At 40.3% G+C, this 13,483-nt stretch overlaps 1 protein-coding gene across 1 annotated transcript in view; it reads left to right on the top strand.

Annotated features, from left to right (window-relative positions):
- The window catches only part of hec (hector), a 272,234-nt gene that overhangs the window by 212,194 nt on the left and 46,557 nt on the right, over positions 1-13,483 (top strand). Inside the window, exon 6 of the mRNA XM_067142876.2 lies at positions 13,185-13,311. Coding sequence (XP_066998977.1) covers positions 13,185-13,311 — 127 coding nt within the window. The remainder of the gene's footprint in view (positions 1-13,184; positions 13,312-13,483) is intronic.

Below are 13,483 nucleotides of genomic sequence, written 5' to 3'. Positions count from 1 at the left end.
CAACGATACTTCAGCACTCGGGCTGTTCCCTATAAAAACAACGAGACAAGGTATACAATCACAAAAATAATGATGTAAAACCATCCTGTAAGGGAAAAACATATAAATAATCCTTGATATCATGAAGAAAGCAATGGGCAACATTGCCTCCTTCTGCTGCGTTTAAGCGCTCAACAGCGCGGTCATCCGTCATATACTTCCGGGTAGATTACGAGCTGTAAAGAAATATTGAACTCCACTATGCTAAAGATTGGATTTTGTCTCCCGAGGCCGCCACAAGGAAATACTGTCTCTTTCACACATGCCGATAACACAGGCCAGGAATCAGCTTGCCATGAGATAACGCCCATCATCAGCTACACGGAAACTCCCGTATATTTATTCCTTCTTGGCATGCTTGGGCCATTTAACAACATCAGACTCAATAGTCTGGAATTAACACTGTCCATTCTGATCACAATACACTCAGAAGACACTAGGCAGGCACACACATCTGCATAATACTCTATCTTGTCAGGCATACCATCAGCCTGCACCAATACATTATAATTCAGCATGCAATTATTATCTCATTATTCCTCATGAATCCCACTGGCCTTTCCACATAACGAGACGCAGTTCGAGTCCTTGGCAGACCATCAGGCAAACAGAATCCAACTTAACTTCAAAGATCTTAATTTAACAACGACGTTCTGCAGCTCCTTCTGGCAGCTTCTGTAAAACCATGCATCATGCAAAATAGCTATACCTGTCTCTCTGAATAACCGAAATAAAATGAATTGATACGTGTTTGACGTAATATAAAAATGAACTTGTCGATCTAGCCCTTCTAGCCTATATACAAGGAAAACTCGGAATATCCTACGCTAAGTACTATATTTACAACAATAATTGATCCTATCAATCCCTCATTTCCCCAACATCTACTCATAAAGCAAAATGAAAATAAAATAAACATGCATTATTCTCGTATCCGAATCTATCATAGTAACAAAGTTAAACAAACACATGCCGTCAGGCTTACTTTATATGAAAATTAAAATTCTATCTACACTGCCCTAGTACCTTAACATAACTTACATATCATGCCGTAAATAATACATGCGTCTTACTTTACATTCTACATGACTCTCGGGAAACCAGGATAGCAGCTTACATCCCCACTACTTATGGGTTTAATCCATGTTAATCACAGCATTAACATGTGGGAATGCACTTCCTTCCTCTACAGGCGTATCCATCATCTTGCTGGAAAACAATTCACTGGAACACAGAAGACTATTATTGATAACCTCTTCACTGCTTAATGCTGCGAGCCGAGATACCCTTTCTTTTACCAGATCAGCTAACACACTGATTCACATATATATAACACACTTCACTTAAAGGGTAAAAACACAGTTTAAAAAGCAGCCCACGGTTCGGTACGGAAGTTCCACGCGAATACGCGCCCGTCGCGAAATAGTGAAACAATAGCACGTTTCCACTACACTTGTTACTCAGCGGTCACTGAACACCGTCTTTATCAATTGAAAGTAAACTCTGCCAAAATTATACTATTTCATTTGCTCAAGCACAGTAAATATTGCGACTGCACAATTTGAAGTATCAATGAAACTCAGTTACTGTTACAGGAATGATACCACGTTAATCACGATCACCAGCCACAGAGTTAATTCATCCGCACTGTGCAAATCTTTACCACGGAGATACAAAGTTGGTGCATCCGCACTGCTCTAATTTCAACTACGGAATACAGAGTTAGTACAACCGTACTGCTCAAATCTTTGCTACGGAATGACGCTCTCCAGAGCTAAGGGTTACGCCAATAATGTTGGGGTTCCCGGGTGTCTGAACCAACCACCAATCAGAGAGTTCGTCATGTGTGATGACATAATACTTATTGTAATATATTTACAAAACACAGTTCAAACACTAGCAAATCTCTTCCACCAATTTTTATAATACATTTCCAAATATATCTGACTTCAGAAACTGTGGAAAACCGATCTCTTACAGAAACTGACTTTATCCACAGAGCATGTTGGTCATCCTGGAATTAATATTTGGTGCGGTGTAGCCTCCAGGTTTGCCAAATCCCTAAGTTCCCATTGGCTGAAATATCTTACTTGGTCAGCATCTAATACACGTGTCGATCCTTGCCAGCGCTTGGGTACGCTATCTTTTCTCACGGTCATACGGAAATATGAAGCAACATCCAGCGAACCACTGTCTTGCTCAACATCCGGTATCAACTACCTTAGGGTACGATGCTTTCACATATTAGACCGTAACTTTTCTGAATAAATTTCATATGTTTGGTCAAATAATATTCCAATTATTATTATGGGCCGGTAGGATACGGCTCAATATAATATAATATAATATGCGGGCATGCGGTCATTTCCATTTGATATAACAGGTGCATTGTAGCTCTACTAAAACATCCCAGTCTCTGAAGTTTCTTCACCTAGCGACGCTGTTTACCTTGTGTTGATGGTGATTATTGTTTTAAGAGGAAGTACAACTAGGCAACCATCCTCTATATAACACTAATCAGAGAGAAAATATGGAAGGGGTCCGACACTTCGAAAAATGAAGGTATCGGCCAAAGGAAGACAAGGGGCATGAAGGGCATGAAAATGAAAGACTCCCTAGGCCTCCATACGTAATACCGTCGGGGTCGGAAAAGAACAAGAGTTAACCAAGGGAGGTCGGATAGGATAGATGAAAGTGAGGAGCCTGGCACAAGTAATTGGAAGCAATGCCAGGACTCAGCTGAGGGCTCCGTTGTCGTCAACCCACGCTCCAAGGTTCAGAGCCCTTGGGGCCCCTTTTAGTCGCCCCTTACGACAGGCAGGGGATACCGTGGGTGTTATTCTACCACCCCCACCCACAGGGGGAAGTTTACCTTGATCTATTGTAATTTTCTTGGTCCGAAGAATGTTCAATATTTTCTATAAAACTAAGAATCGATCACATATAATTTCGTTTACTTTATATCTACAAGTACACTCATTATCGTCATTATAGTGACAGCACCGTTTTCCAAACATTGTAATGATAGTAGAGCAAGAATGTTCCACTGACAATGAAATTAAAAAACATACTTGCCAACTAAGCACTACATAATACTCTCAAATGTAATCATGTGACATGAATATACTTGTAAGAACAGGAATCGTAACTAAATCACTCGACATTGAACGTTCTTCCTGTTGAAAATTATCTAACTATGTAGTACGATCCACTACTTTCCATTCCCTGCTTCTTCGAATATCCTCTCCCCACAATTCGGGATCTATTTTTCAACTTGTGTGCTACTACTCTAGTATGATAGTAAATTCGTAAACTGAGTCTTTACCAGTTTATCAGTTTAGAAATAGAAATTGCTTTTAAAAAATATTTTTACATTTTAAATATTTTATACGGTTGTTCCAAACTTCGTCCACTATGATGTCCTGGATATAGGCACAAGCCACTGATGATGCTGTTGGATTTTTTGAAATGGCACCAAAGGCCATTTCAAAGTACTATCGTAATTTAACTTAATATAAGGCTCATAACACTTTCGAGACATCTGAAACACTTTCATGTAATCATTGTAGAAATTAGTTTGTGAAAATCACAAAATTGTAGCCACAGATTATGTGCAGTATCGAATGAGATATATCTACTCTTACGGTTATCACAGGTCCGACTATACCACAAAGAATTTGATGAGTACTATTAATGGATATTACATGCTGTGATTTAAAAAAATGATGTGGTTTGCTGCACAAGGTATAGCCGATAAAGTTAGTTATGCATTGTTTTAATAATACTAATAAACAAGCAATCAAATTTTCGATTCATTCATTTAAATTTTCATTTGCACACTTTTTATCAATTATCAAAATGTTATTGAAGAATGCTGAATGAGGAATAAGAGATTTATGATTTACAGCATCATTTGATTTGTCTTTTGTTTATACAAGACACTGGCATACAGGCTCAAGTTTGCGACGCGACGCTCTCGTAACCGTATCATTCATTCTCCTGATCTACATTTGGTCTTACTGGATACATTATTGAGTCTAGTTCCCTCTAGCATACGTTTTCTATAGGTTTTTACAAGTTTGTTTGTCATTTTTGAACATTTTTCTAAAGTGTGCCAAAATTCGTCAATTTTCAGTAACAAAATGTTCAATACTTTGTTAGTGATTTTCATGTTTTCACTTGTCATGTGTTTTCTGGTAGATCCTTGTCAAAGTAAATCAAATGAAACCTCACTCGCCTTTGCGAGATATCTACACTCCACGCTAACCGCACTGTAACTGACTTTCGACTGCCAAAATCATACCTTAACTTGGCGGTTATCTTGTGCTACCGTCATTCGCATTAGTTGAGCTATCGTGGTCACGTCATGCGCATTCAACCTTCTGTTTTCAGTAATATACAGTATAGACTATTCCCATATATATGTAATAACCTAATTTTTGAGTTACTATTTTTTATGTCTCATTAAAAGCGTTACATATAGTTTTCGCCGGAGACCGGAGACCCTCAACCCCATTCACGTTAGAATTATACAGCCATTATGCGAACCATCTTCGCTAATTTTGCAAAAATAATGATTTCTGAATTGAACAGGACATCCGTCATTTTCTCCACTACTGTATATCGATTTCAAGGGCATGACAGCGATGTTCCCAAGAAGCACTCGTTCGGAAGAATTAACATTAACTGGGAAGAGACTGAGAGTAGAAACTGGTCCAATGGCATCAATGTTAAGTCTCTAAAGTAAATTTAATTTTATTTGCTTTGCGTCCCACTAAATACTCTTTTACGGTTTTTGGAGACGCCGAGGTACCGGAATGTAGTCCCGCAGGAGTTCTTTTACGTGCCAGTAAATCTACCGACAAGAGGCTGACGTATTTCAGCACCTTCAAATACCACCAGACTGAGCCAGGATTCAACCTGCCAAGTTGGGGTCAGAAGGCCAGCGCCTCAACCGTCTGAGCCACTCAGCCCGGCTCTCCAACGTAAATAACCAACATTATCATCATTCATCAGTCTCTGAAGAATTGCTTCACAAGGTAGCTTCTCCTTTCTGGACAAGAATGCCCTAGAAGAGAGCTCTGCAAGCTCAAAATTAAATCCCTTACTGCTTTCTTGATTTGTATAATTTACTCTCATTGTTTCCGGTTCCACTGTAGTCACCAGCATCATGCAACTAGGCGTTTACGTATGTGAATGCCTTTTAATATCTTTCTTTACGATGAAGCCTGTTGGATTGTGGGAATTAAAACAATAGGGGTTAAGAGACTTAGCCACTAGATTTCTACGCAGACGGTCAAGGTTTGATTACTGGTCGATCTTGGATTAGAATATTCTCACCTCAAAAATCACGCAGTGTTAGGAGAGGCATCCAGCCTTAAACTCACGGCTAAAACAAAAAAAACACAGAGAACAGGTCACTACAGCAACTTCGAAAATAGATGGAATGAACAGTAGAAAGTCTTGTTTGGAAGAAGCCGCTGTAACTTTCACAGGTACTATCCTAGTACTTTCCTGGAGTTGAATTGAGTGAATACAGGATGATTTACGTGGTATCCTTGCTCACGTGTCGCCCGAATATGTACAGGCTCACACTTGAAAGCACTGGATAATACTGTTCAGTGCTCAACAATTCGAAATAGTCACAGAATGTAGCAAATACCGGTCCAGAAAGCCAAGAATAACGGCCGAGAGGATTCGTCGTGCTGACCACACGACACCTCGTAATCTGCAGGCCTTCGGGCTGAGCAGCGGTCGCTTGGTAGGCCAAGGCCCTTCAAAGGGCTGTAGTACCATGGGGTTTGGTTTTTTTGGTTTATGTAGCAAATAAATGACAAGAGATATACGTATCGTTCCAGATGTGTCTAAGAAAACAGGACGACTCATTTCCACGACCTGAGTACGCCCATTTAGTGTATACAGTCTTATTCGTAAACACGACCACTTTCATAAAAGACTAATCCATTAAAATAATTTCAAACGTCAATTTCCTCTTTCATTATAAGACCCGATTTAATATAGAATCGTGCAGTTGAGAAAGCAACTATATCACATTTCGTTACTTTTCAGTAGAGCAAAAATCTTTAGGAGCTACTTCGACAGTCTTGGAACTGTGGGTGTGGCGAGGCATTGAGGGGTATGAAGGAGGATTTGGAGAGTTTGAGGGAGATAATTAGAATTCTCACAGAAGACAGGAATGAAAGTAAGCCTCCCTCAAACAATGTACAGGTTACAGCAGGTGTAAAAGAGGGATTGTGGAGAAAGGGGGGGGGGGAGGAACTGTAGAAAACAGGTGGTCTAACATTCTAAAGGGGAAGGATATTGCAGGTTAAGAGCTCTATTCAGGATCAGAATTCAGGACAGGTGTCTGTGAGAAATCGGTTCGAGCCACTCCAGGTGGAGCAACAGAGGGAAGATGAGGAACAGGGAACTGTTGCTGAGATGTATGGAAGTAGGAGGAAGGGAAAGGGTAGGAAAGAGATTTAGAGTAGAGGATAGGAAAAGACAGGTGGAACACGGTCATGGGAGGGAGAAAAGGGAGGAGGAAATAGCTTCTGCAGCTGTCAGGAAAGACAGGGCTGACCAGGAGGGGAGGGGATCAAATGAGGTGGGTCGGGTTGAAGCTCTGATCATGGCGAATTCCATTGTTAGACACGTGGGGAAAGTGTGTGGAGGAAAGGGAACCAGGGTAGAGTGTTATCCAGGAATTAGGTTGAGGCAGATGCTGAGAAAAGTAGAAGAGAAGGAGGAGGGGAAGGAGAAGGTGGTAGTGTTTCACGTTGGTACCAACAACGTACGGCAAGATAACATAAGTACCAACATTGTTGGGGATGTGTGGGATCTGGTAAATGCAGCACGGGTGAAGTTTAAGAAAGCGGAGATTGTTATCAGTGTAACACGGTGTGGGAGGTATACTGACTGGAGGGTTATTGGGGATTTAAATGAGACTATGGAGTTGGTATGTGGGAAACTGGGAGTGACATTTCGAGACCCTTATTGGTGGGTAGGAGATAGGGATCTGCGTTCAGGTGGCCTTCACTTAAACCGCAGTGGTACGTATAAGTTAGGAAATTTGTTTAGAGGGGTAATAGGGAGGTACATTCAGGGAAACGGGGTTGCCTAGGGAACGGTGATAAGGGTACAGAGATCTGGAAGTCAAGTAGGGATGACATAAAAATGTTAGTGTTGAACTGTAGAAGTATTGTAAAGAAAGGAATCGAATAAGTAATTTAATATATATTTACCAGATATTGTAATAGGAGTTGAATCATGGCTGAGACATGATATAATGGATGCAGAAATTTTCTCACGGAACTGGAGTGTGTATCGTAGAGAGAGGATATGAATGGTAGGAGGGGGAGTATTCATTCTGGTGAAAGAAGAATTTGTAAGCTACGAAAACGTTAAAGATGATAAATATGAAATTCTAAGTGTAAGGCTCATTTATAAACATGATAGGCAACTTGATATCTTTGCAGCGTACAGACCGGGAAAGGGCAGCGCTGACACGAATTCAGAATTATTTGATAAGATAACCAGCTATGTGGGAAACGACATGGAAAGGAATGTGATTGCAGCGGGAGATCTTAATTTAGCAATGATCAATTGGGAAGGAAATGATAACGACAGAAAGCATTGCCAACATGTGGCAAATAAGCTAATATTGGAAGGACAGCTGATTCAGAAAGTGACGGAACCAACCCAGAGGGAAAATTATCCTGGACGTGGTGCTGATAAAACCAGATGATTTTTGTACGGAAACCGAAGTAATGGATGGTATTAGTGATCACGAAGCTGCTTTTGTCGTAGTTAAAATAAATGTGATAGAAAGGAAGGTCTTAAAAGTAGGACTATTAGGCAGTACCATATGGCTTGTAAAGCAGGCATGAGGCAGTTTTTAAAAAGTAATTATGATCGGTGGAAAACGGTAAATAAGAATGTAAACAGACTCTGGGATGGGTTTAAATAAATTGTTGAGGAATGTGAAAAAAGGTTTGTACCTTTGAAGGTGGTAAGGAATGATAAAGACCCACCTTATTATAATAGAGAAATAAAGAGACTAAGAAGGAGGTGCAGATTGGAAATAAATAGAGTTAGAAATGACTGTGGAAGAAAGGAGAAATTGGAGGAACTTACTAGGAAATTGAATCTAGCAAATGAAGTCAGCTAAGGATAACATGATGGCAAGCATAATTGTCAGTCATACAAATTTTAGTGAAAAATGTAAGGGCATGTATAGGTACTTTAAGGCAGAAACGGATTCCAAGAAGGACATTCCAGGAATAATTAATGAACAGGGAGAGTGTGTATGTGAGGATCTTCAAAAGGCAGAGTATTCAGTTAGCAGTATGCAAAGATTGTTGGTTACAAGGAAAATGTCCAGATAGAGGAGGTGACTAATGCTAAAGAAGTATTAAGTTTTCCATATGATAAAAATGGCATTTAAAATAAGATTTAAAAGTTGAAAACTAGAAAAGCGGCTGGAATTGATAAGATTTCTGGGGATATACTAAAGACAATGGGTTGGGATATAGTACAATATCTAAAGTACTTATTTGATTATTGTTTGGTTGAAGGAGCTATACCAAATGAATGGAGAATTGCTATAGCAGCCCTGTGTATAAAGAAAAGGGTGATAGACATAAAGCTGAAAATTACAGGCCAGTCAGTTTGACATGCATTGCATGTAAACTTTGGGAAGGCATTCTTTCTGATTACATTAGACATGTTTGCGAAATTAATAACTGGTTCGATAGAAGGCAATTCGGTTTTAGGAAAGGTTATTCCACTGAAGCTCATCTTGTAGGATTCCAGCAATATATAGCAGATATCTTGCATTTAGGAGATCAAAGGGACCTAAATCGCGATTGACCTGTCTAAGTCATTTGATAGGGTAGTTCATGGGAGACTACTGGCAAAAATGAGTGCAAATGGACTAGACAAAAGAGTGACTGAATGGGTTCCTATATTTCTAGAAAATAGATCACCGAGCTCGATAGCTGCAGTCGCTTAAGTGCGGCCAGTATCCAGTATGGGTTCGAACCCCACTGTCGGCAGCCCTGAAAATGGTTTTCCGTGGTTTCCCATTTTCACACCAGGCAAATGCTGGGGCAGTACCTTAATTAAGGCCACGGCCGCTTCCTTCCCACTCCTAGCCTTTCTCTGTCCCATCGTCGCCATAAAACTTATCTGTGTCGGTGCGACGTAAAGCAACTAGCAAAAAAAAAAAAAAAAATAGATCTCAGAGAATTAGACTACGCGAAGCTTTATCTGACCCTGTAATAATTAAGAGGGGAATTTCTCAAGGCAGTGTTATTGGACCTTTATATTTTCTTATATATATATAAATGATTTGAGAAAAGGAGTGGAATCAGTGGTAAGGCTTTTTGCGGATGATGTTATTCTCTATAGAGTAATAAATAAGTTACAATATTGTGAGCAACTGCAAAATGACCTCGATGATGTTGTGAGATGGACTAGTAGGCAATGGTATGATGATAAACGGGGTTAAAAGTCAGGTTGTGAGTTTCACAATTAGGAAAAGTCCTCTCAGTTGCAATTACTGCGTTGATGGGGTGAAAGTTCCGTTTGGGGATTATTGTAAGTATCTGGATGTAAATATAAGGAAGGATCTTCATTGGGGTAATCACATAAATGGTATTGTAAATAAATGATACAGATCTCCGCACATGGTTATGAGGGTGTTTAGGGGTTGTAGCAAGGATGTAAAGGAGAGGGCTTATAAGTCTCTGGTAAGACCCCAACTAGAGTATGGTTCCAGTGTATGGGACCCTCGCCAGGATTGATTCAAGAACTGGAAATAATTCAAAGAAAAGCAGCTCGATTTGTTCTGGGTGATTTCCGACAAAATAGTAGCGTTACGAAAATGTTGCAAAGTTTGGGCTGGGAAGAACTGGGAGAAAGGAGACGAGCTGCTGGACTAAGTGGTATATTCCGAGCTGTCAGCGGGAAAGTGGCGTGGAATGTCATTAGTAGACGAATAAGTTTGAATGGCGTTTATAAAAGTAGGAAAGATCACAATATGAAGATAAAGTTGAAATACAAGAGGACAAATGGGGGCAAATATTAATTTATAGGAAGGGGAGTTAGGGATTGGAATAACTTACCATGGGAGATGTTCAATAAATTTCCAAGGTCATTGAAATCATTTAAGAAAAGGTTAGGAAAACAACAGATAGGGAATCTGCCACCTGGGCGACTGCCCTAAATGCAGATCAGTATTGATTGATTCAATGATTAATTTTTCAGTGTCTGATATTGAATTGAGATCTTTGAGAGTTAGCCTATGACAGTGAGACAACCGGAACTTGTTCCAGAATAAGTTATATATTTCATGTTGTATCATGTTTTACATTTTTAGACTTACTTTCTCCCATAAATCCATAATAATTCCTTTTCTTTGTTTGCAATTTGCTTTACGTCGCACCGACACGGGTAGGTCTTATGGCGGTAATGGGACAAGAAAGGTCTAGGGGTGGGGAGGAATCGGCCGTGGCCTTCATTAAGGTACAGCCCCATTATTTGCGTGTAGTGCGACCCTAACTGCACGGCCACTTGCTCGGTATAACAATTTTCGTGGGGATGCGAAGAAATCTGTCATATAAACTATGCCAACTCGTAATATATTGAAAGCAACCATGTTGCGTAATATTATATAAATTCCAATGCATAGTCACTGTTTGCAGTTTATTTTGGGAATTACCAATGTATAAACAAGTATCATATTTTTACAGTAAGGTACCATCTAATATTAAAAGTTATACCTGAGACCTTCAAACTAAGTGTATGGATATTTGTAATAGGTGGCATTTATACACATGAACTGTGTTACAGTATTATTACCCCGTTGTTCAACAAAGTACTGTGGATAAGTCTGACATTCACCGACAATATTCAACCTAATGTTACTGGTGATCAATTTTATGAGCTTTTGATATTGCAGAGCTTCATATTTAGTTTTCTTTCGACTTTTGCTCTTAGCTATAAGTTGTCCAAAATGTGTCTCCAGAAGGGTGTGCTTCAGAAGGGACCTCAAGAATAAAACTCGACGTATCTCTATTACGGCTGGTTTTACACGAAAATATCTCATGGCGATTTTTGTATTATTTCCCGATACAGTGAAAGAGAAATATCAGTAGGAGTTATGTCAAAGTTTAAGTCCAAGAGCCGGTAACTAGCTCTATACACTGCAAAGAGTGTTGTTATGGAAATCGTTCCGACCGGTCCCGGCAACGTTTCAGAGGCTTTGTACATCTGTCAGTATTTTTTAAATATTAACCCGATACTTTTTATAATGGTGTTTGGCCTCTGGAGACGCCTGGGGCAGATCTGTTTCTAGAATTTTCCTTACGTCGCACCGACACAGATAGGTGTTATAGCGACGATGGGACAGGAAAGGAAGCGGCGTGGCCTTAATTAAGGTACAGCCTACCTGCTGTGAAAACGGGAAACCACGTAAAACCATTTTCAGGACTGTCGACAGTGGGGTTCGAACCTACTATCTCCCGGATGCAAGCTCGCTGCTGCGCGTCCCTAACCGCACGGCCAACTCGCCCGGTAGGTCTTTTTCTACCAGGCGCCCTGCTTATTTGCGAGGATGGGGTCCTACCCAAGTTGATTTCTAGTGATGAAGAATTAACGAATTAACCAAGTGAGGTTAAAATCCCCTACTCAGCCGGAAATAGAACCCAAGATCCCTGGACCAAGGCTAGAACGCTAACCATTTAGCAATGGAGCCGGATAAACCGATACTAGGCATTCTGTCATACCGAAAAGAAGGGATCAAATCAAGATCAGTAATAATCCAAAAAAAAAAGACGACAAACTGCTAACAGGGAGTCATGTCCATTTATGTGCTTCTGAATCTGAGGAACAATGTGAGGGGTGACAAGTGTCATCATGCACATGTTAAGCGACCGTACCGTCGTTACTGGGTACTACTGAATAGCTAGTGAAAATATATATTTGAGGAGTGATGTCAGGCTCCATGGCTAAATGGTTAGCGTGCTGGCCTTTGGTCACAGGGTCCCGGGTTCGATTCCCGGCAGGGTCTGAAATATTAACCATATTGGCTAATTTCGCTGGCACGGGGGCTGGGTGTACGTGTTGTCTTCATCATCATTTCATCCTCATCACGACGCGCTGGTCGCCTACGGATGTCAAATCAAAAGACCTGCATCTGGCGAGCCGAACATGTCCTCGGACACTCCCGGCACCACAAGTCGTACGCCATTGCATTTTTTTGTGGAGTCATAAGGATTGTTATTCCTCTTTTATGTGTGGGCAACATTCCCTTATTTAACAAATTATCCCCTTAAATTTATCTACATGTGCCATTCACATTATCTTCTGCCCCTCCTGCACGCTTTCCTTCTTGTGTGTGTACGCTGTCCAATATAATGTTACCCAACTCCAACGCCCACACCTTTCGGCCAAAATTCTGATGGTGACTTTTCGACCAGCGGGAAACACTGCTAACCATGATGCCTTAATGATCATGGTCACGAGGAAGTCTACTTAAGTGGATAAATAGCACAGCCTTCTTTGGCTATATCAGTATTATTTTTCAGACAGAACGGGTAATATTTAATGAACACTGCTGCATTTTCTGCACAATTTAGTATTAGCGTAGATCATTAAGAACCCTTAGAATTAACGTATCCACATTAACTTTGAAGTACAATGCTGACATCCTTGTCACTATCGATTAGTCATTGTCCTTCTGTTTCGAAGGTAGTGGGTTAGATCCTGGTTAAATAACTAATTTCGTGTTTAATGATTAGTGTAAGACAGAAATCGAAACCAAAACGTAGTCCCCAAAATTCATGAACTAATGATTTTGATTTTCCTGGAACCACATATCTGACCCTGACGGCAATATTCCTTCTATACCTTTTAGAAACAAAGTTCTACAACCCTGATAACTTGGGGTTTTCAGTGGGTTAACTGCTGATAAATTATCAAATTATTTTTGAACAACGTAAAAAATCGCTTACTGACTAGTAATTTATCTTGTGATGACCGGCTGACAATTCCAAAGTATTACACTACTTAATAGATAACACTAAAAGTTAAGGCTTCTTATCATTCTGTTGTGCTATTTACTGTCTATTCTATATTCACAGGTCACTTAAGTGTACTCGAATTGCTATACACGTTCAACTGTTCCTCTCATTTGCGGCGAACAACCTCATGTGGATAGTGTGGTATCATCACGTCGTGGGTAACGTCAACGAACTGAAAGAGAATGGGGTAAGTACAGTCCCGAAAGAACTATTTGAAAACTCACAAGCCTTGACAGAATATAATGTACACTGACTTAACAAATGTCATGGGATAGTCACCTAATAGCGTGTGGGGCCTCCTCTGGCCCTGCGAACTGCAATAAGTCGCCGTGAAAGTGAGTCGACAAGTCCCTGGTAGT

Source organism: Anabrus simplex, chromosome 3 (assembly GCF_040414725.1).
Source record: "Anabrus simplex isolate iqAnaSimp1 chromosome 3, ASM4041472v1, whole genome shotgun sequence".
In the NCBI taxonomy this organism is placed as follows: domain Eukaryota; kingdom Metazoa; phylum Arthropoda; class Insecta; order Orthoptera; family Tettigoniidae; genus Anabrus; species Anabrus simplex.
Note: the sequence above shows the minus strand (reverse complement) of the source record. Positions and strands in the feature narration are given on the sequence as shown.